General features: G+C 44.0%; 2 protein-coding genes and 1 long non-coding RNA gene across 5 annotated transcripts in view; 1 reads left to right on the top strand and 2 right to left on the bottom strand.

The window, feature by feature from the left end:
- GRIPAP1 (GRIP1 associated protein 1) overlaps positions 1 to 15,002 on the bottom strand; it is a 66,472-nt gene extending 51,470 nt beyond the window's left edge. For both annotated transcript variants that reach the window (XM_042447970.1, XM_042447971.1), the window contains exons 1-10: positions 14,711 to 15,002; positions 11,345 to 11,411; positions 9,579 to 9,640; positions 8,902 to 8,928; positions 7,713 to 7,820; positions 5,441 to 5,606; positions 4,332 to 4,570; positions 3,166 to 3,213; positions 3,017 to 3,048; positions 1,318 to 1,365 (exon numbers count right to left, since the gene is read on the bottom strand). In XM_042447970.1, coding sequence (XP_042303904.1) covers positions 1,318 to 1,365; positions 3,017 to 3,048; positions 3,166 to 3,213; positions 4,332 to 4,570; positions 5,441 to 5,606; positions 7,713 to 7,820; positions 8,902 to 8,928; positions 9,579 to 9,640; positions 11,345 to 11,411; positions 14,711 to 14,752 — 839 coding nt within the window. In that variant the 5' untranslated portion in view covers positions 14,753 to 15,002. The remainder of the gene's footprint in view (positions 1 to 1,317; positions 1,366 to 3,016; positions 3,049 to 3,165; positions 3,214 to 4,331; positions 4,571 to 5,440; positions 5,607 to 7,712; positions 7,821 to 8,901; positions 8,929 to 9,578; positions 9,641 to 11,344; positions 11,412 to 14,710) is intronic.
- A 3,592-nt stretch (positions 15,003 to 18,594) lies between these two features.
- Positions 18,595 to 21,314, top strand: LOC121920784. 2 transcript variants are annotated; one of them, XR_006101767.1, is made up of 3 exons: positions 18,595 to 19,047; positions 20,179 to 20,319; positions 21,182 to 21,314. It is a non-coding gene; the product is annotated as an uncharacterized LOC121920784 (long non-coding RNA). The 2 variants fall into 2 exon arrangements; XR_006101766.1 differs by having other exon boundaries at positions 18,595 to 19,711.
- Positions 21,315 to 21,328: 14 nt separating this feature from the next.
- Positions 21,329 to 23,268, bottom strand: part of TFE3 (transcription factor binding to IGHM enhancer 3) — a 49,741-nt gene continuing 47,801 nt past the window's right edge. Inside the window, 1 exon segment of the mRNA XM_042447972.1 lies at positions 21,329 to 23,268. Coding sequence (XP_042303906.1) covers positions 23,065 to 23,268 — 204 coding nt within the window. The 3' untranslated portion in view covers positions 21,329 to 23,064.

Below are 23,268 nucleotides of genomic sequence, written 5' to 3'. Positions count from 1 at the left end.
TGTTAAGGCACAACTCAACAGTGTCAAGTAAGCCCAAGCACTCCCTCTTCCTGAGGAGCACAGTAAGTGTATTTCTGATCATGATTCATGTCTTCTCAGTTCAGCTTTCAGGAGGGACTAGACCTCTATGCATAATGTTATTCTTAGAACTACACAACAATAAAATTCAAAGCATAAGCTTTCCCCCCTTTTTCCTCCCCAAAGCATTTTCTTTTACGTTGCCTTCTACAATGGAAACCTGAGACCAGGAACTATCTTGTTCTTTCATTGATCTGTATATTGAGCTGTGTTCACAAGTGTAGAGTCAACACCAATGAGAGGAGTAAAAATGGTTTAAGTAAATAAACAGGCACTCAGAAATTGGCCAGTAATCCACAATCTATCTCCAGCTCACAAAAGAATGAGCCTCCTCTTTGGCAGCATCCAGCCTAAGCTACTTTGTACCCTGAGAGATTCACCTTTCATTTCCTCTTATGGCCTCCTGTGGACATCTGGCTTTGAAAACCAAATTTTATTTAGGTGAACAGCTGATGTTGCTGTATTTACTGCCTACTATATGTTTTTGCTCTGCTGTGGTTTATTTTGACACTGCATTATGGATTTGACTGTATCCTTAGTTTTCTGCTTTTAATATAGTTGTAAACTGCCTGTAGCATTCCCATCAAAAGTCCAGATTAAAAGGTAAACTAATAAAGACAGGTGAGAATATCTCCACAACTGCTCTTCAAGTAGGCTGGAAAGAGGGCCTGAATTCCCCAGGTGTGGCACAAGGGAAGGCAAAGCTCTTTGGCTTTCCACCTTCCCAACCAGCTGCCTTCGCTCCAGCCCAGCCCAGCTGAGCATGAGATGCAGCTTGTTCTCAGCCATCAACTGGCCAACTCAGCTCGGCCCCCTGGGGTCCATTCCGCAGGCTTTACGTAATGCCCTGCCAAGCTGCCATGACCTTCTTGCTGAGACTGAAGCACTGGCAATGACTTCTAGATAGTCGCTTTACTGCTGCTTCTCTCAATTTCTCCTCTACAATGTCACTCACAGGAGATGCAGCTAACTGTGAAAAGCTCTACCCCCCACCCATGCCCAGAGATGATTTCTTGTACAGCTGGAATGGGAAATGTGTAGCTCTGTCCAGATCAGTTGCTGAATTGCAACTTCCATCAACCCAGAGCCAGAGGGATGATAGGAGATGTAGTGCAGCAACATGAAAAGAGCAAAGTATCTCCGTGCCCCATATTTGTACTACAGGCTTGTCTGAATTCTGAATCAAATGCAGCCATGAGTCAGTACAGAGGTTTACGTTTTCATTAAGCAGTCCCATACCTGCTGTCATTGTAGAGAGCTTCTTTTTCTGTCTGAAGCCGCAGAAAGCTAACAAGAGGGAACAAGAGAAGGGAAAAATTAAGGCTCATAAGTAGGACAGAAGCAAAAAGTAGATTTCCCTCCCCTCTCAAAAATACAAATTCTGCCAAACATACTGATGTGTCTTTGCTGATGGGAAAAGAAGCATATAGTCATATCAACCAACATAGGCACTAGCTATGCTGTCAGGGAGAGTTGCAGTTCCAAACAGTAACTTTTTCAAGCTTTGATGGATAACTTTCCTCTTCTAATATGCAGACAAACATAGCAAGTTAAAAAGGTCAGCGATGCATAGAGTTGCTTCTGGTTTCAGAATAGTGTGGTGACCTGAAAACTGGATTAGGATTGGGAAGACCTGTCTCAAATCCTGCCTCAAATCATGGAGCTCACTGAATGACCTTGTTCAGGTCACTCATTCTAACTGATCTACTTCACATTGTTGGTGGGAGGATAAAATACAGCAGGAGTGGGAAGAACTATCTACAAGTGGACATTTAGTAAAGAAAAAATGCAATATAAATGTATAGAACAATCAAATCAATAAATAATTTAGGTATTAATTAACCAACTGCCTTTTCCTTCACTGAGCTCCATAAAGTTTACATAAGCTGTCTACTCCTTGCTTCATCCTCAAAATAATTAGAAAAGAGAGAGAAAAACAGAGGGAGGGAGACAGACTTACTGGGTCCTCATCGATCCCTGTTCAACATCCTAACCACCACCCCACCTTGGCTCTAGTTCATCCAAATGACTAACATTAGTCTGGTGTAGTTTTATTCCCCCCCCCCCACACACACACACAATTTTTTTAAAGCATGTGACTCTCCTGAAATAACAAAATAATTGGCTCCTGTCTGCTGTAGACACAGTTTCTCTTAAGTATGAGGGTGTGGAAGGGAAGACAGCCAAGGGGTTAAAAAGACCAAAAACATTTCTTGGACTAGTAACAACACTAGGCCTCGTTTCATGATTCTTCAGACTGCAGCCAGATTTTTTTGGCCAACAAGCTAAATGTCAGTCTGAGCGACAGTAAATTAGGTGAGATGAAACACTGTTTTCTAAATATGCAAGTACCACTGAACTCAGAATCATCTACTGAAGCTGAACTAGAGGGCCAAATTGTGGAAGTAGAATCTATGCAAAGATCAATACTTTTTCACACAGTCAAACTGTATAATTTGTTATCACAAGATGGCCATCCACTTGGATAGCTTTAAAATGGGATCTGATTTAATTCTTTGCTTCTGAGTAAAGCCCAACTCTCCAGTCCCCCTCTAGGCTCAGGAAAATTGGACCCACCTCGGAAAACTGACTAGAACTACCCTATCCCTCCCAGTTAGCCTTCCAACTCTTTCTGTCCTTCCTGTCAAGCTTTCCCACCTCCTAATTTATGGTATTTGCCAAGAAGCAGGCACTATATGGTTCTATAATAATGTTCTTTGAGTTATTTACTATAACTTGAATGAACATTTGTCCAAAAGGGCAATTCATCAACTATTTTTAAAATCCTTCCATGTTATAAGGCTGAGTAATCTGCTTTTTTTATTTAAAAATTAAAGCTAAATAGTTACAGTATGCCAGATAGAAGAATTCTGGCCCACTAGTGAAAATAAATCCCACTCCCTACTTTAGCAGAGACCCTCTCCCACCCCAGACTTACCTCTCCTGCTTCTTCTTTAGCTTCTCTGCAAGCTGTACAGGAAAGAAGGAGCTGTGAGTTCCCACCAGTAACAGTGATCACCCATTAAACTGTCACCCCTACTTCCCCCCTGTCCCCTGAGACACACAGACACAGAGTTTTCTTCTCACCTTGCTGAGTTCTTGCTGCAAACGGGACATTTCTGTTGTCTTGGATGCCTGCACCAGGAGGACATAAAAAAGGAGAGATATTCTTTAGTGGTCAAAATGCCTCAGATACATTCTTTGAGAAATTCCTTCAGTTCTCCCCTCCCATAAAAGAGGGCTGTGACCTTTTGACCCTCCAGGACTTTGAACTCCCAGGAGCCTTAGTGAACATAACCAATGGTAAGGAATTGTGGAGTTTGTGACTGCAAACATCCAGAGGACTAAAGGTTTTCTTCCTTAGAATAAGGTACAAGCTGGTTTAGTGTTCTAGTGAGGACAAGGAAAGGCTGTGGCTTCCCTCTGGAAGTAAAGCAAAGAAACTGGAAGTAATGGAGTACCCACATCTCAGGATTCTTCAACTTTCCGTGACTCAAACAAATAGGTGTCACTCACTGTTCTGAGCAAACAAATAACACACCCACAATACTGCACATTGGGAGGTTGAGGGGTACTGGGAGTGATGTTCTTCTGCAGCACAAATGCAAAAGGGAATCCAGGGACTTGAAACTTATTTTTATGAGTTATTGCCTGCCCCTTTTAAGTATTTTGATAGATGCCACACACAGCACATTTCCCAGACACTCCATACACATTTTCACTAAACCTTATCACAACTATATAAATTAATAATAATAATAATATGTTTTATTTATATACCGCTATTCCAAAGATCATAGCGGTGAACAGCAAGTTATAACAGTAGTAGTAGTAGTGACTGCCATATTATTGACAAGGCTTATCACACATTTGTTTTTAAAGAACAGCCTGGGGTGTTGTACTGTTTTGAAGTGTTTTAAACAATTTTGTCTTTTTGAACTGTATTTGATTCTTTTAACAAGCAATCTATTTTAACATTGTAATCATTTAATTCTATTTTAATGTATCACTTTTCTACATTTTTAACTGTACTTTTGTTTTAACACTGTGAGTGGCTTTGGGTCCCAGTTCTGGGAAAAGAGCAGGATACAAATAAATATAATAATAATCAAATAATAATAGCAGACAACAACAATGCACCAAAAAGGTGCAGAAAACCCATCAAACACTCTTCTTATCAGCCAAGACTGCTAGCCATGGCTAAGAACCAACAGTCCCTGGGGAGAAGGGCAGTGTCCCAGGTGGCCTTTTACCTCGAGGCTTTGCAGCTGCTCTTTCAAAAGAATCTTCTCTTCCCTCTCCGTCTGCCACTTCAGCTCCACCTCCGAGAGCAGCTGCTGGGATCCGCTATTGCTGCCACCAGCACTGTCAGATGACTGAGGCTCTGCACCCTCTTGCCCAGCAGGTGGAGGATCCATGGAAGCATCCCCCTTCCCACTACTTCGGTTTTCTGCTTGCCGGGCCACTTCCTTCTCATAGCGCTCCTGTAAAGCTGAAGAGCCAGAGTGGGTTCCAAACTTGTCCTGTGAATGTCCTGCTTCTGAGTTCCTATTCAGCGTACAGTGGGCTCCCCTAATGTCCAATCTCTGTCTCCACCAACCCCTCTTTGCCCTGCCAAGTCATTATTTTCAATCCCAGTTTAAAACTGTAGTGAGCACTTTGTCACTACCATCCCACCAATGAGATAAATGGTCTGATTGCAGGGCTGGATCTCCCACAAAAAAATCAGAACTATTTCACCACCTCCTGGAAGAAAAAAAAAAGACACTTTACTCTCCATTTTCCCACTTTTCCCAGCAACAATACCGGAGAAGGGGGGATATTTTTGTGACCTATGATGCCTTCTGCTTTCCTGCTCTTTTGTCCTTTAACCAGACCTGCTGTTTCTGCTATTTCATCACTCATTTGCCATGGCCCTTCATCAAATCCCTCTACCCACATCTACATCATAGGTAGAGGAACCTTGGACCCTCCAAATGCTGATTAATGATTTCCATCATGCCTCACTGTTCACTAGGTTGGCCATTGCTGATAAGAACTGGAAATACAACACCACCTGGATGGCCATAGGTTCCCCATCTATGATCTACACACATCCTAGCTTGCCCTTGATGTGAGCAATATAATACTGGCTCAGTGTGCCACATGGGCAAGGCTATTCCTAGGCCCCATCGCACAACCATAGAAGGAAAACTTGCCAGACAACTGCTTGGCCAGAACAACGGTTCATCATCTTTCAATAGTGAAGTCTCTCTGCCACTTCGGTTGTCTCCCTCCATCTCCACCACCATCCCCAAACATTTCTGGGACTTCCCTGTCTTTATCCCAAGTATTCCAAGTCCACTTTCGCTAAGCACAGTACCTGCCATGTTCTTCTGTAGTGCTGAGTTCTCTGCCTGCAGCCGCAGCAGTTCCCCATCCACTGGGCTGGCTGGGGAAGTTCCTTCTGTGGCTCCTGCTCCTGGCACTGCTCCTTCTTCCCGTAGGCTCTTGTTCTCCTTCTCCAGCTGCTCAAGTTGGGAACACAGCTGGAAGGGACAGGGATAGCTCAGAGGGTTTAGCATCAGGACACACACACACACACACACACACACACACACAGAGGTAGAATTCAGAGACATGGCCATATAGCCTGGAATATTAGTATGCAAAGGCCTCTTGTAGCACCTCTGAGATTAACTGTGTGAAAGACGTTGTAGCATAAGTGTTTATGTCTGTTTCCTAGTCTGCCTTTGTCCTTCAGCAACCATAGTTAAAACTGAGCTTGTCACTTCAGCACCATACACATAAGTTTTGCATTTTTATGGCTATTCATACGGTCTGATTATAAAGGTCTTTCCTGGGCATCCAGTAACTCCATGCGTCTAAGGAAGCAGACTAAGTCTACAAAAGCTTATGCTACAACATCTTTCACACCGTTAGTCTCAAAAGTGCTACAAGATCCCTTTACACACAGAGAGTTAACAGTGGTGGGGAGAAATGCAAAAAGAAAAGAAAAGCCATTTGTGCAGAAAAGATTTTCTTCCAAGAGAAAGTATTCCGTTCCCTGGGCTATGCTGGCTATGGCTGATAGGAGCTGTAGTCCGACAACATCCAGAGGGCTGCTCCCTCTCCACCTCTGCCCTGCCCATAACTCCTTAAAAAGCAGTCACAGGAATCCATTCTATTTGAACATCCCATGCAACACTTGTCTCCCCATGATTTGTCTTTGGAGGGCCAGCAATAAAGAATACCACCCTCCCTCGCTTGCAGTAACTTCACAGTGATAAAGCTGGAAGGAATTCAAGGATCATACCAACTGCCTGTGGAAGGGATCCAGCCCACATTGCTCAGCCTCCATTGACACCACTACAATGGGAGCACATAAAGCAACTACTAAGAAGGGGTCTCCCACCCAGGAAACAGCCCTTGAAACACCATACCAATGATTCAATCCAATTATTCCTGGGAACAAGGGAGTGGGGGGAGGAGCAAAAGGTATGGAGGAAAGGAGATGGCCCTCACAGTGATGGCACCAGCTAATATGACTAACCAGGTAGGGTGGATAAGGAAACAGTTCCTTCACAACCCCTATCACACTCCAAAAGCAATGCTGTCCCTTAGAAAATAATCTGGAATTTGTCCCCTCCTCAACAAACCTATCCTGCTGTACATCAGGGGCCTTTTCATACTACTTGTTTATAACACTATGATCCAATTCTAGCTGCCACATCTGCTTGCTATGGACTCCTGGGATTTGTAGTTTGGTCAAAGGCACTGGAGGAACTCTCTGGCTGAGAATTCTAAGCACCCCTCTGTAAACTGCAAATCCCAGGGTGCCATAGGAAAGAACCATGATTATTAAAGTAGGGCCTGTTCACACTACACAGTTGTGATATGATTCAGGGAGTCTAGAGATGCCAGGAGCTGCAAAATGAGCATTGGGGGAAACCACACAAGCATCCCCTAGACTTCATTTTGTCTGTTCCTGCTTTATTCAATAGGAAAAAGGCAAACAAGATTCCATATCCCAGGAACATATATACAAATTTCTCACCAGGAGGAGACGAAAAAACCCCAAGGGCTGATATGAATGACAAAATTAGAGCAGTGTAGGTGTGATCTGGAGAAACTCAGAAAAATCAAGACTGGGTTTTCCTTCACAGCATTGCTGTGTTTCTGAGAAAAAGAAGAGGAAGAGGGAAAAAGATTTCACCCACCAAAGAAAGAGAGAGAGAGAGAGAGAGAGAGAGAGAGAGAGATCTTAAATAGGTGGTAAAGAGCTTAGAGGACAGAAAGATGGTTCTTTGAAGACCACATCAGAATTCTGCATGAATGGCTTTAGTGTTGGACTAGGTCACTGGGAAACCAGGGTTCGTACCATACTCAGCCATGGAGACCAACTGGGTGACCTTATGGGATAAATTACACTCTCTCTGGCTCAGATGGATGCAAATACCCTCTGAACAAATATGGCCAACAAAACCTCATGATAAGTTTGCCATAGGGTCAACATAAGTCAGAAATGACCTGAAGGCGTACAATAACAATGACCAAAGACAGCCCTCCACTAGTGTGGCTGCCATGTGCTACAGCACAGTGCCCTCTAGAAGGCTCCTTGTGTTACTGCACAGACAGACCCAGCAGCCCAGTACCTTGGAGAGCTCCTGCATAAGGGTGCTGTTTTGCAGCCTGAAGTCATCCTCCTGGCTGTGTAGTTTTCCCTGAAGCATTTCATTTTCACTAAGCAAGGCATCCACTTCCTGGAAGAAAGAGACAGAGAGAGAGAAACATCAGTGATGTCACATGACAAGATCTGAAAGACCAACATAATACAAGACTCACTTTCTTCCACATTGGGCAGTATCAAACAACAAGCACTGCAGAGCTCCTCTGTCAATCTCCTCCAAAGGCTAGAGAATCCACTCCCACAATCACATCCTACCATTTTCCCACTAAGATATAGATCACTCTATGGCAGAGGTAGTCAACTACAAAGAGAGTAGAGCCATTCCCGCTCTGCCCCTAGCAGCACTGGCACTCTTCACAAGACCAGAAGTGACATCACTTCCCATTTTGTTTCTTGCTGGGATTTGTGTATGTGTCTGTTTCTGGGTGCATCTACACTGTAGAAATGATGCAATTTGACACCACTTTAACTGCCATGCCTCCATCCTGCGGAATCCTGGGATTTGTACTTTTGTAAGGCACCCACACCCCTTTTAGCAGAGAAGGCTAAAAACTCTGTAAAACTACAAATCCCAGGATTCCCATAGGATGCAGCTATAGCACTTAAATTTGTGTCAAACTGTGTTGTTTCTACAGTGTAGATGCACCTTCAGGGTCATGGGTGCAAAACTGTCATGTTTTGAAGCAATTTGGGGCTGTACCTGTGAGGGAGGCAGAACAGAGAGAAGGGCTTCCCCAGCAAATCTCAGAACACAGGCTGGTTCATGGGAGAATAGATTTCTTCAAATACCTCTACTGTATTCCCTAATTCATACTTACAAACTACAGATGCACAAAAACAATGGCATCACTATATCCTTGATCATCAAACAGATCTCACTTCTTTTAAATATTTATTCGTTTTTTTAATTTAAAAAAAAATCTGGACTGGAGATAGACTAAGAAAGGACAGCCCTAGCTGCATTGTAAATTAGTGATACTCTCTGGGTGTGAGGAAATGGATCACCATGGGGGGGAAAGAGAAGGAAGCCCCTGTTGACAAATGGGAGGTGAAAAATGAAGGAAGCAACATGTGGACAAATGAGATGCATCTGGGCTGGGTGGCCATCAGGATCACTTAGATTAGAGCAACTGACACTGTACAAGAAGCCTTACCTGGGCCTTTTTGCTCTTGCTCAGAGCCTGCAAAAGAAAGAGGAAAAAATAATAATGTACCAACAACAGAGGCAGAGTGGGAGAGGGAAAAACTACTTGCTGCTATATATCAGAGTCTGCTGTGTTTAAATGTTTGACCCTTTAGACGTTGATGAATAACTACTCCCCACAACCAGCACTATTGGCAATGTTGACTAGAGCAAAGGGATTTGCTGTCCAGTAACATTTAGAGCTACATGTTCTTCATTCCTAATCTAAGGGGACTGTTTCTTACAATCCTAATGGCTCACAGGGAGCATCAGAAGCAGATTTCTCAGAACCATCCACTGTAGTAGCATTAGACCTCTTCAGCATACCACTTACAATGAACAGAAGCTTAATTCTTTTCTTACCTCTCTTCAGTGCAAGAATAGGAAATGTCAGTCAGATGGGAAAGGATTGCACCCATGCTTGAAAAATCACTGAATCTCAAATCCAGAAGAGCCAATCTGGTGCCACCTCAGCTTTCAACTCTAATTGGGAGGGGACAACTATTTCCTGGGTAGAAGTTATGTGTGGTACCCAGCAAATTAAGTTCTACGTCCCCTCTCTGGTATAAAAAGAAAGGTATATTATCTAGTCTCTCTATATGCACACGTGCACACACACACATACTTCCTACTCTAATATCACTTCACCTTCTGAGCTTTGGCAAATTCCTTATCCAAATATGCCACCCGTTGCCGAAGACCATTTAATTCTAAAAACAAAGAGAAAAAGGAATTAGAACTGACAAAATAGTTTAGAGACACAGCCATTACTCTTTTACAATTTTAGGTTGTAAAATGATGAGCCAGCATGATATAGTGCTATGAGTGTGTGACTATGACTCCAGGAGACCAAGAGACTCAGCTATGGAAACCCACTGTGTGAGCTTGGGGAAGTCTTACAGTATGGCAGTGGCAAACTTTTTCTTGCCAAGAAGGACAGGATTGCCATAGGTCACAGTCAACTGGAAGACACATGATGGGAACATCTACCTGAATGCAGATACAAGATTAAGAATTAGAAATGAGAAAATATTTTAGAGTTATTGTTGTGGTGTGCTTTCAAGTCATTTCTGACTTATGGAGACCCTAAGGCAAACCTATTATGGGGTTTTCTGGGCAAGATTTGTTCAGAGGACATTTACCCTTGCCTTCCTCTTAGAGCGTGTGACTTACACAAGGTCACCCAGTGGGTTTTCATGGCCAAGTGGAGAATCGAACTCTGGTCTCCAGAGTCGTAGTCCAGCACTCAAACCACTATACCTTCTGGCTCTCATAGACAAAGCCATTAGTATTTAGCAATTCTATGTATGTAGAACAATCGCATGAAACATGGCATCTAACACATGACTCTTGGGAATATATATATGTACAGTTCTGGTCCTCAAAGTGATTGGTCTCTGCCAAAAGCAAATGTATTTAAGAAGCCAAGTATTTATGCTTTGCTGTGATGGGAAAGACTTTCCTGTACTTAAACAAAAGGATAAGTACTGCTTTGGGGGGACTGTGGTAGTAACACACACAGACAAACAACAGAACTGCCAAGATAAATACTTCAAAGTAGAGAGGCAAAAGACTTCAAGCCATCTAAACATGCTCAGAGAAGCAGCAGCTTCTTCTTCAGAAGAAGCAGCAGCTGAAAGATGAGGAAAGACCAACAGAGGATGCCAGTGGACAAAGGCTAATGTGGAATCCCACCTCCTCTCTGAGTGCCTAGGTAGAGAGGTTTTAAAGGGAAGGTGAGACAGACAAATATTTTGCAACCTTTCCCTCCCTTGTTGTCAGATCAGGGTGGGGAACTGGGAAGCCCTTGGTCCTTTGCATAATTTATTCTGCTTTTGCTAGTCACAGAGAAGAAGGGGAAGGAGTAGAGGGCACCACCAATCTATCCTCTAACCACAGGAAAGTCTCTTTGGCAACTTGCCTGACTTCTAAGATTTCATCAGGCATTGCCCATATAGTTCAAGCATATCTTTGTAATGATTCAGACTACAAAGCCATGTGGCTTTTTTAAAATGAAAGCCAAATTCTGTGGTCAATATCATATTCTCTGCATATGCTTCTTTTTGGGGGAGAGCTCCTGAAAATGCTTCACATACAGGTAGCTTCCTGTTGAATTCAAGCATCATGCCTACCCAGAATTTTCCTCCCACAATTGCTTCTCTCCTTAATATTCCAGGGTCTACAGCAGTTCTGTTATTTAATACAGAACTAAGCCAATTTGGGGGTGGGGGGATGGAGATGAATTTGCGCTGATATAAATATCTATCTGAGAAAAGGAGATTCTGATGCTTTCACATTAAGTGCACAATCCCAAGTGCCCAGGCCAAAGAAAACAGAGCAACAAGGCTGTATCTCACAGGAAGAGAAACTGGGAAGTTCAAAGAGGGTAACCAGATTAAAGGCTTCCTTCTTACCAGTAGTGTTCTTGCGAAGTTCGTCAGAAAGCTGGTAATTCTGTGTCCGAAGTTCCAGCAGTTGGGCCTAGCAACAGAAACAGCAGCAGATGAAAAAGACTGGAAAGCCCAAAGGAATCAAAAACCTGACTGTGGTAAGGACCAAGACTCCAGCAAAAATCTACCCACAGCTCTGCACTGGAATATGGGCTTACTGGGATATGATTCACATGGGGTTTCTCAGACTATGGACAGCGCTATTCAGCGCCTTTCCCCATCTTTCTTTAGCCTTTAAGAAATATGTATACTGTACACGATTCCCATTTTTTACAGATTGCGAACAAGAAACAGGCTAATTCAAGGCCACCACGGAGTTAAAACTTGAAATCTGGCCACAAAAATGTCACACACTGAAGCACTGTGGTTCTCTGCACTGCAGGTTGAGAGTGACAGGATAAGGGTGCAGCCAAAAGGGAAAAACTGAAAGGCTTCCACTGATCCTTCAAGTACTACTAAAGAGACTGGAGAGGAGTGTTCCTTCCATTTGCTTTTCTCTACCATAACACAGCTACAGGATAACACAGTGTAACTACCTCTCCCACCATCCCATTCGGCATGAGCAAGGATAATGGGAGCTGCAGACCAAACCCACCAGGGGAACCTTCCAAGTTGTGGAAACCTGCTTTGATGGAGAATATGTAGCCCTCCTCATGATGTTGAAGTGCAACTCTCACTAGCCCTAGCCAGCACTAGGAATGTGGGGAGATGCAGTCCAACAGTTTTTGGAGGGCCACCAGCTGTGTACCCTCAGTCTAAGACAGGTGACTTTTCTGGACACTTAGAAATAATTTGGCTTGATCAGGATTCAAAACCTACTTCCCAAGGCCTCCTGGTGATTTCCAGTACTATCTATAGAACCCCCTTTTGCTTCTAAGATGGTAGCGAGTGAGCCAGCCAAATGCTAGCCCCCAGGGCCAGGGCCAGATTTATCCCAGAAGTGTCCATTCGCTCATCTCCTAACTGAACCCTGTTCTCTTTCTATTTGATCCCACAAGTATTTCAGGCTGCTACTACACTGTAGAAATAAAACTGAAAAAAATCTGCTTTAACTGCTATGACTCAATGCTATGAAACTTGTAGTTTTGTGAGAGATTTAGCTTTACTTGTCAGAGAGCCCCGGCATCCCACCAAAGTACAAATCCCAGAAATCCACAGCATTGAGCCATGGCAGTTAAAGTGGTATCAAACTGCTTTATTTCTGTAGGGTGGCAGCAGACTCAATCCATGAAAAAAATCTCATTTGCTTGCCCTAGGAGAGACGGCTGTTTCTCAGCATCAAATAAAACAACCGACAATGTACACTGACAACTGCAAGGTATCACAAATTCGCCACAGGCAGTTATTCATTTAAAAAAGAAAGAAACAGTGTCAGAAAGATGCCTTGTGTTCATCACATGACAGGTCCCACCATCACTCCTTTCATTCCTCCTGACACCAAATAGCCCTCCTCCAGGCTTTCAGCAGCAGACCAAATTCATATATCATTGTTCAAGAAACCCAGCTGCTGCAAAGGCCGTTCATTTAAGTGACTAACCCAACCCTCGACTCTGCTGAGAATGTGTTTAAATAAGAAAACAGTCGGCTTTTTGCCCTCTGGAAAAGTATATCTGCAGTGTGGCTGCAACAACGGATGCTCTCGTGTGGATGCTGTAACAGAAAGAGAAAATCAAGAGAGAAGATACCCGATCGCTCCTTTATCAAAGAAATGGGCTTCAATGTGGAGAATGGAAACAGCATTCGTAACAGAAAAGCTAGCAAGGCAAAGCTGCAAATGTTTTTCATCACTGAAGAAGCCCTTCAGGGCCAACCCTCTCAGAAGAAGGCAGCCATCCGGGGCAAGAGAGGAAGCAGACAAAGGAGGACATAAGATGATCATCTGTGCCAAAAAATACTAGGAAATGGTGTGAATGATGCTGCTCAACCAGGGATGGGAATACAGTGGGCCTTTTGCATCTGCTGGAGTCTGGATCCAGGATTCCCCATGGATATCAAAATCTGTGGATGCTCAAGCCCCATTATATACAATGGCACAGCAAAATAGAGGGTGACCCTTATATAAAATGGCAAAATCAAGGCTTGCTTTTTGGAATTTATATATTCTGTCAATATTTTCAAACTGTGAACGATTAACTCTGTGGATAAGGAATCCGTGGATATGGAGGACCGACTGTATTTTTCTGGGTACATCGTAAAGTGACAACACAAAAGTGATCAGGTTTGTCACCCTGAGGGTGAAGAGAGCAACACCAGTCTGAATTTCTTTCCCTAAACAACCAAAGCTCAGTTTTCTTCTCCCTAACTATACACATGAAGCCTAAAGAAGGGCCAGAGGGCAAAAGCTGGATTGTGGGCAAAGGACCATTCCTCACATTCTACAGTTTTACTAACACCCCTGAAGGAGCTTTAAACATGCACCTAAAACAGAGGAGTGGGACTTTACGGCCAATGCAGAGGATGTGAAGTCGAAGGCTTTCATGGCCAGCATCCATAGTTTTTTTGCGGGTTTTTCGGGCTATCTGGCCATGTTCTAGAGTGAAACGTCAGGAAGAAACTGTTCTAGAACATGGTCACATAGCTTGAAAAACCCACAAAAAATATAGAGATGATGCTGGACCACAGCTCCCATGGTCCCCCAGCTCAGTAATGGTTGGACTGATGGAAGCTGGATCACAGGTGGATCCCAGACAGAAGATGGACCACAACTCCCATGGTCCCTGACTCACCCCTGGCTGGGGCTGATGGAACTGCAATCCAGAGGGAAAACAGACCACAGCTCCCAGGGTCACTGCCTCATACCTGGCTGGGGCTGATGGAGGCTGTGGTCCAGAGGGAAGGTGAATTCCAGCTCCCATAGTCCACCATCTCACCATTTGCTGGGGCTGATGGATGCTGTGGTCCAGAGGGAAGTTAGACCACAGCTCCCATGGTCCCCCACCCACCTCACCAATGGATGGGGCTGATGAAAGGTAGACCATAGCTGGGGCTGATGGAAGCTGCAGTCCAAAGGAAAGCTGAACACAACTTCCTTGGTCCCCCGCCTCAGCAATGGATGGGGCTGACAGAAGCTGTGGTCCAGAGGGAAGCTGAATCACTGCTCCTATGGTCCACTACCTCACCACTGGCTGGGGCTGATGGGAGTTGCAGTCCGGCCACACACACACCCTCTGGGGGGGACCATTGTGTGTCCTCCAACTCCCCAAATCCCCCCTCTGGGCTCAAGACCCACCCTCTGGATCCCCATAACGTGCCCCCACCCTTCCCGCGCCCCGACACGGGTGTTTGCGGACATTCCGACGTTCACTCCCGGCCTGACACGCGTCCACGCACCTGCATGCGCTCGAACTCCTCTCCAGACAAGGCCTGCGCCATCTTCTTCCTCCCCCCTCCGCCCCCCCCCCCTTAGGCTTGGTTTGACCCAAGAGAGAAAGCGAGGCGAGGGGGGCAGAGGGAGTCGGAGGACGAAAAATAAATGAACGCTGGAAGGGGGAGGAAACACCCCGCCCCCGCCTGTTTCTGGCCCTTTAAGAGAATACCATAGAGAGGAAAGAGGAAGGGGCTTCCTTTCTCCCCTTCTCTCTGCCTTTCTCTCCTCCGCGGCTCAGAGAGGAGAAGGGGGAAATTAGAGGATGACGTCAGAGGCCGGAAGTTGGGAGCATAGAGAGGGAGAAGGGTCCCCAAAGAGCGGCGATCCGGAAGTAAGAGGAATTAGACCTCTGACAGGGGCATCGGAATACTGTACAGTATATTATTATATTATGATGACCGTCGTTCCCAAACCTCAACTCCCAGAAGCCCTAGCCAGCCTGACTAACAGACAGGATTTTTGGGAGCTGGAGTCGGAAACACCTGGAGGACTAAAATACAGGACTACAGTACTGCATTATGATTAGGGGGGGCTGGCAGGGGACATAGAGTTGCGAGGAAGGAGCTGCCGGAAGCATATTAAGATGAGGGCGGTCTAGGAGGAACGCCCCCGTTCGTGTTCATTATAGGGGGAATCATAGAGATGCAGGAAGTGACGTTAAAGATCAGGCGGCTCTCTGCCCCAAGAAGAGAGGCGAGATGTGACGGTCCGCGGAACTCGTTAAGGAGGCCCGTTTTGGAGACCACAGAGATACTAAAATATAGAGTCGTTAATCATCACAGACTGTCACTTTTGGTCAAAAAATGAAGCGGCACAATGTGAAACTTTATATATATATATATATCCTCCATATGATTCAAATAGTACTACTATATATGTCACAGACGTAGGCTTATATGTGAGTGTGTATATATATATAAAAATATATATTAGATTGTAAGCCTGAGGGCAGGAAACCGTCTAAATAATAATAATTGTAAAGCCACTGAGAGCCTTTAGGGCTGAAGGGTGGGGTATAAATACCATAAAATATATATATTAAAGCCTACGTCTTCGACATATATAGTAATACTATTTGAATCTTATGGAGGATATATCACACACACACACACATAAATATATACACATACACACATATAAAGTGTATGTATGTATATGTATATATATATATATATATATATCCTCCATAAGATTCAAAGTACAAGTGTATGTGCCACAGATGGAGGCTTTAATATATTATTATTATTATTATTATTATTATTATTATTATTATTATTATTATTAATGTGTGTGTGTGTGTGTGTATATATATATATTAAAGCCTACGTCTGCGATGTCTGTTAAAACAGAAATACGGTTCTGGCCATTAGGGTGACTTAATACCACAGAGAGGAGGCCGCGCCCAATTCCTAGACCAGCTTCCAACGTTTGTTGAGGGCCCTTCCATTGTTGAGGTTTGAGTGCTCCATCCTCACCCTTTGGATGCTGGACAGCAACGTCTATCATCCCTCACTTTAGAGTGACCATGGCTGATGGGACTTGCGTTCTCGGCATCTGGAGGGCTGCGCACGTTTCCCACTGGTGTTTATTTAGGGAGCAGGGAACTGCCTCATCGTGCCAAACATTGGTGGTCCTCCTAGCTCAACCTTGGGTGCATCTTCACTGTAGAAACAGTGCAGTTTGAAACTGCTTTGTGCTGTGGAATCATGGGATTTGTAGTTTAGCCTTCCCTGCCAATGAGTGGTTGTGTCTCATCAAACTACCAATCCCAGGATTCTGTAGGATGGAGCCATGGCAGTTGTGGTGTCAAACTGCGTTATTTCTAGTGTAGATGTGCCCATCATCTTTATGCACATTTTCCACACTTTGGGTGGGACCTTATAAGGACAGAGTTTGAAGCCTCCCCTTTCTAAGAGCAAGTCTGGTTATTGCCTTTGTTGCTGCGGCTGTTGTTGTGTGCTTCATGGCAACCCTAAGGCAAACCTATCATGGGGTCATCTTGGTAAGCCTTGTTCAGAGGAGGTTGGCCATGGCCATCCTCTGAGGCTGAGAGTGTGACTTGTCTAAGGTCACCCAGTGGGTTTATGGCCAGGCTGGGGTTAGTCTCCAGAGTAGGGCTGCCATAAGCGAAGACCTCCAAACCGGGGGAAATGTAGGACAACATATCAAAATGTAGGACTTTTTTTTTTTTTTTTAAAGTCATACATTTTGATATGTAGGCCTCGCCAGGGCCTGGGAGGGAGTGTCTCCGCAGCCAGCGCTCAGACCGCGGAGAGCCCTCCCAGGCCTCAGTGAAGCCTTGGAGGACCCCACGGCCACAAAGAAGGCGTACGCAGGGGCAGAGGTGGGCGTGGGCGGGGCAGTCCCGGTTTTGGCGCGAAACTGGACCAGGACCGGGCCGGCACTGCCAAAAGCGAGATTGCCCCACCTACAGGCGGGATATGGCATCCCTACTCCAGAGTCACAATCCAATGCTCAAACACAGTTCCACAGATTAAAACCGGGACACACAGCTAAACAACATCAGAGTGTGGTCAGGATCACACAATATTTCCACAACATAGCAAATATAACACATCAGGACCAAACAAAAACACTTAACAATATTATACAGTATTATATTATAATATAATATATATATCTATAATATATATATATATATATATATATATAATTATAATTATAATTATAATTATAATTATAATATAATATATATTATAAGACTGAGTGCCCTCCCTCCATAACTGTCATCTTTCGGCCGTTGAGGGAGAGAGCAGGCCGGCCCAGCATCATCAGGGGCTGGCCTGAAGACTGAGTGCCCTCCATCTATAAACTGTTCATCTTTCGGCCGTTGAGGGGAGGAGAAGCAGGGCCGGCCCAGGCATCATCAGGGGTGGCCTGAAGACTGAGTGCCCCCTCCCCATAACTGTCATCTTTCGGCCGCTGGGAGAGAGCAGGCCGGCCCAGCGTCATCGGGGCTGGCCTGAAGAACAGAGTGCCCTCCCTCCATAACTGTCTCTTTCGGCCGTTGAGGGAGAGAGCAGCCGGCCCAGCGTCATCAGGGGTGGCCTGGCCTGAATGAAGGGCTGCCCTCCCTCCATAAACTGTCATCTTTCGGCCGTGTGAGGAGAGAGCAGGCCGGACCAGCGTCCTAGGGGCTGGCCTGAGACAGAGTGCCCTCCCTCCCTAACTGTCATCTTTCGGCGTGAGGAGAGGAGAAGCAGGGCCGGCCCACTGCATTCAGGGGCTGGCCTGAAGACCGAGGCCACTCCTCATAACTGTCATCTTCGGCCGTTGAGGGAGGAGAGCAGCCGCCCAGCTCATCAGGGGCTGGCCTGAAGCCAGGTGCCCTCCCTCCATAACTGTCATCTTTCGGCCGTTGAGGGAGGAGAGCAGGCCGGCTAGTGTCATCAGGGGTGGCCTGAAGACAGAGTGCCCCCTCCCTAACTGTCATCTTTCGGCCGTTGAGGGGCAGAGCAGGCCGGCCAGCGTCATCAGGGCTGGCCTGAAGGACAGAGTGCTCTCCTCCATAACTGTATCTCTTCGGCCGTTGAGGGAGAGAGTCAGCCGGCCAGCATCATCAGGGGCTGGCCTGAAGACAGGGGCCCTCCCTCCATAACTGTCATCTTTCGGCCGTTGAGGGAGAGAGCAGGCCGCGCCGCTCTGTGTCATCAGGGGCTGCTGAAGATACCAGTGTATTCTTAATTGTAGATTTTTTTGTACTGTTATATTAATTGTTCTGATGTACACCGGATATGATCTATTGTGGATATAAGCGGGTTTATAAATATAAACTATTATTATTTTACCATTTTTACTAGTATTTACAGTAATATTCAATTATGAATCTGTCAGGTCCTTTTGTTTTCCCTTTTGTTAAATTTCTGAATTGTGTAATCTCTGCAATGGTCATCGGTTGGTTAAGTATTTTCCTTTGCTCTTTTGTGAATATCGGAATATCTTGATTATTCAAATATTCTTTTAATTCTACCACATGATCTTTGTTCTTTTGTATCTCTTTAAATAGATTTCAAAAATATTCTGAAATGATCTTCTTTGATCTGTTTTGCTCTGTATACATTTTCTTTCCCTGATTTACTGCTGTGAATAATATTTTCTCTTTTTGATTTTTCAGTTTCCAGGCTAACCATTTTCCCAGTTTATTTCCATGTCCAACGTATGTTCGAGGATGACAAAAATTTTTAATGAGGAATAACAAGACAAGCTTAGAGGGGCTGCAGCAGTTTGCTTTTCCTTAAGCCTTCTGGGAAGGGCAAGACTGATCCTCCCCTTCTCCTAAGTTAGTAGGGTCCCAACTATCTTTGTGCTTTCTTGTGCAGCAGTTGAATGAAACCAAGGGCACCGGGGAAAAGTGGGACAGAAGGGAAGGAAATGGGGACATTTTAAAAGCCGCTGGAAAAAATGGAATGACAAGATTAATCATGTGTGTCCCTGCCAAATCCAGATAGTTGGGAGGGTACAATTACTTAGCCATCATTGTTCCACATTACACTTTGCAATAACAAAATGGGATGAGAGTGCTAGACAGTCCCCACCTTGCTAAATCCAATTATGGAGAACAGGCAGAGATCTCATGAAGAAAGAAACTGAATTTCATCCGCTGCAATGCCTCAACTCATTTTCCTCCCACTCTTTCCTTCCACTTTGGATAATTAACTAGGCCAGTACTTCAGTCATTTATCTGATGATGAACTTTAGCACACAAGTCAGCTTGTCTTTTAAGGTGTCACAGTATCCTTTGGGTTTTGTCTCAGAGACTAACAACCCATCTGGAAGAGCCACACTATTTTAGCTGAAACCTCAACATCACAAAGATCAAAGCGTGATAATACAACACTAATGAAAGAACATTGTCATCTTGGCATAACACCGGAGCAAGATATATGTGCCCTTTAGCCACTGCCTGTCTGATATTCCCATCCTTGGTGTCCTTCCATTAACAGGTGAAGACTTTTTTTTTAAAAGGTCTCTGGAAACTCTTTATAAGAAAAGGGCTTTTAATACTGTACTTTACAGTACTTGCTGCAGTGTAACTGCTATGCTTTTCATTGCTTTTATTTCTATTTACAGTTTCATTATACAGATGTGCTTTGATCTGTATCTTTTTTAATTTCTGTAAGCTGCTTTGACTCCCAGTGCTGTGCAAAAGGAAGGATATAATAATAATAATAATAATAATAAATAAATAAATAAAATTATCAACTTAATCAAACTTGGCATGGTATAGGGCTAAAAGGCATTAAGCTCTGCTTTCCTACTGTTGAGCTTATTGTAAAACCATTCATTTGCTTGTTAGTAAAAGCTTAAGTCCCCCAATATGGCTTAAGTGTGTGTAGCATATAAACCTTACAATTCTTCCCTTATGCAGTTTCTCCCTGAGGTTTTAATACCACCCTGTTCTTATCTCTAGGTTTCCAGATCTCAGTACTAAATATAATGATCGTCGTTTTTTGTGGGTTTTTTGGGCTATGTGGCTGTGTTCTGGAAGGATTTATTCCCGACGTTTCGCCTGTATCTGTGGCTGGCATCTTCAGAGAATTGTGGCATGGAAGTGAGTGGGGTATATATACTATGTGACCCTTGGTTAGGGGGAAGTGATTTATATGTCAATCTCTATGTTGGTCTGCTGGCGAATGGCAAGGCCTCAGGGTGAGAGGATATGTGAGGAGGATTTGTGTCTGACTTCTAATAGACACAGATCCTCCTTGCGTATCCTCCCACCCTGAGACCTTGCCATTCATCAACAGACCAACACACAGATTTATGGATGCCGGCCATGAAAGCCTTCAACATCACAAATCATGACCGTGACTTTGGTAAAAGCCCTATAGCTTGCAGTGTTTCCATATAAAATATTCTATGAATGAGTATATCCACATTTGTGAATACTTGAAGGAAAAAGTAACAAAAATAAAGTTCAGTATCAGAATTCATTATCTGAGCCCACAATGGATTATCATTAGGCACTTTAATTTTGCTGGGCCTTCAGTTAGAAACTAGTGGGGACCATGTGGTCCTCCAGACGTTGTTAAACTGCAGATCCCAGTACCAACAGCCAGCATAGATAATGAAGAAGAATGCTGAGAGTTGCACTCTCAACCTCCAGAGAAGCACGGATAAAACAGATGTATTCCTTTTCCTGTGGACCTTGAGTAGACTTTATATTGCATGGATTTCACTGAAGTATTTAAAACACTAGTGGACAACTGACACACACACACCGCATCTCAACATCTGTACCAAATTTCTACTTACGTATTAAGAAAAAATACCATCCAGTTTCATAGTCGGCTCTTGAGAATACAGCAATTGATCATCACTGGTCTAAAGGAAGCCAAAGTTTGGGAAAATGAGGTGGGCAGTTGTGATCCAAAAATAATTATTTTTGACAAACTCTCAACATATCTTTCCAGGTGCCTGTTTCTACCAGCCTTTTCAGCACCATGATCTTACAGCCACTAACCAACAAATGTGGCTATCAACACCTCTGCTAACTTCCAGATGCCAATATGATTTAACTCTTTGGGAAACATAATAAAAGAAACACGTGCCGCTGTGGCTATAGAAAATGATCATCGTGGGTTTATTTGTTCAGAAGCTTCTATTATCAGTAATGGGAATGTTTAAACATACAAAGTAAAAAGGACAGAAAGTGGTGTCTGGGTCATGAGGGCATAAAATCCAAAACAGGAAAACCAGTCCTTTCCCTCATTCTGAAATGCTCCCCCCTATCATCCCCTGAACACTACATTGATACAATGCTTTATTAATGAAGCCTGGTCCTAGTACTTCAAGATCTACAACCACTTGCCTAACCTTTCTTTTTTCAACTCGCAATCCTTTCTTCTTAATAGCAAGACATGCTGAAACAACATGATTGATACCCACTCCCGTCTTCTCACTTCCTGCTCAACAGGCATCCAGGTAAGAGTGAGATTCTCCGCATCTTTCCAATTACAAACCTACATTATCATGTGGTCAAATGGGTGAAGTTGTACCATCCTAGCTCAACCACCTCCTGGCAGCAATTTGCAGATTCAAATTATATGACCTGAAGGGCAGAGGCCAATTATCTTTCCCTTCGCTCTAACCCAGTGTAGACATCCAACAACAGAGATGTGTGAACATCCAACAGCGCTCAGTTCTTAAAGAGTTTGAGTTTCATGTAACCTTTTGCAAGAAAAACAAACTGCTTCCAGGTGCCCATTTCTGTCTGACAGCATTCACACAAAGTGGCAAGGCCTACAGTAGAGACCAAATGATTGTCTTTGCAGCAATTACAACACCCTCCTATACCAAACAAAACTCAGGTGCAATCGAAGGCTAGTAGATTCAATAAACAGTACAGTCAGTACAGCTTTTTTCTCTTTAGGTCCATGTAATATGCAAAAAATGCTATTTAAAAATTGATTATAACATCATATATATATTAAAAAGAAAGAGATATTTAATTTATAAAAAAAACCAAAGGAGAGGTGACAGTTAAATCCTATTGAGCAGTTATGACTCTTAAGATTTAAATGAATATAAAAGCAAGTGCAAGAGAATTATTTCTCTATTTTCCTCTCCCTTATTCCTTTGCCCACAAAGAAAACACGAGAGACATAAATCAGGTTTTCTTTCAGCCAGATCTGAACAAAACTGGGGGGGGGGGGGGGAACCAAAATTAAAACATGAAGGCTTCACCAAATGTTTAAGCATCAGTTTGGTGAACCCTTATATTTAAAATGAGAGCAGTAGAAGGGTTAGATTTACAATATTTTTAACAAGTCCAATATCTATAAAATAAAGCTCATTTAAAAAAAAAGGAAGGAGGAAGAGGAGGACAAGGCTCTGTACTGCAAAAGCTCTTAAAAAGAGGCTACTTTCCTCCTTCCCTGCTCATACCAACTTCCCAAATTATATACATTGAAGGTGCAAGAATATATAAAGCAAGGGCTGGAGTGAGCAAACCAAAGCAGGTGGCGATACACTCCTCACACAGTGATACAGGAACACCCTACTAGTTTTAAAACAGGGCAGGGTTAGGGAAATGCATAGAGATCTAACTCTTCCTAACATCTCTGAACCTTGCTGACTATAAACGGTTTAGGGCCCCACACTTTGTTAAGGGATAACCTATTTCTGGTGCTTTCCGGGGAGATTTGGTATCCAACAGCTCGGCAAGCCAACTTTCCCATGGGAGGAAATTGAATCCACACTATCCCTTCTGCCCCCTGATTGAAGGGGCAGAAAGTTAACACTTTAAAATACAGAATGTTAAGGAAAGAGGTGGTACTTCGGAAGGGGCATGGGCCTATACCAGCAGAAGGGATGAGCCTCCCCCATTTGAGACCCTTTGGGACCAGAGGGGAAGTCTGGGCAGAGTAGGAGCCAGGTGTGTAAGGACCGGAGCTTTAGCGGCTCCTCCTTTCCGGCTGCCAAAGTCCCACGTGCTGCCATCACGAATCGTCTTCCATGCTGAAACTGGAACGGCGGCTGCTGCCTTTGGAGGCACCAG

The sequence above is a fragment of the Sceloporus undulatus genome, chromosome 2 (genome assembly GCF_019175285.1).
Source record: "Sceloporus undulatus isolate JIND9_A2432 ecotype Alabama chromosome 2, SceUnd_v1.1, whole genome shotgun sequence".
NCBI classification, from domain to species: Eukaryota; Metazoa; Chordata; class Lepidosauria; order Squamata; family Phrynosomatidae; genus Sceloporus; species Sceloporus undulatus.
Note: the sequence above shows the minus strand (reverse complement) of the source record. Positions and strands in the feature narration are given on the sequence as shown.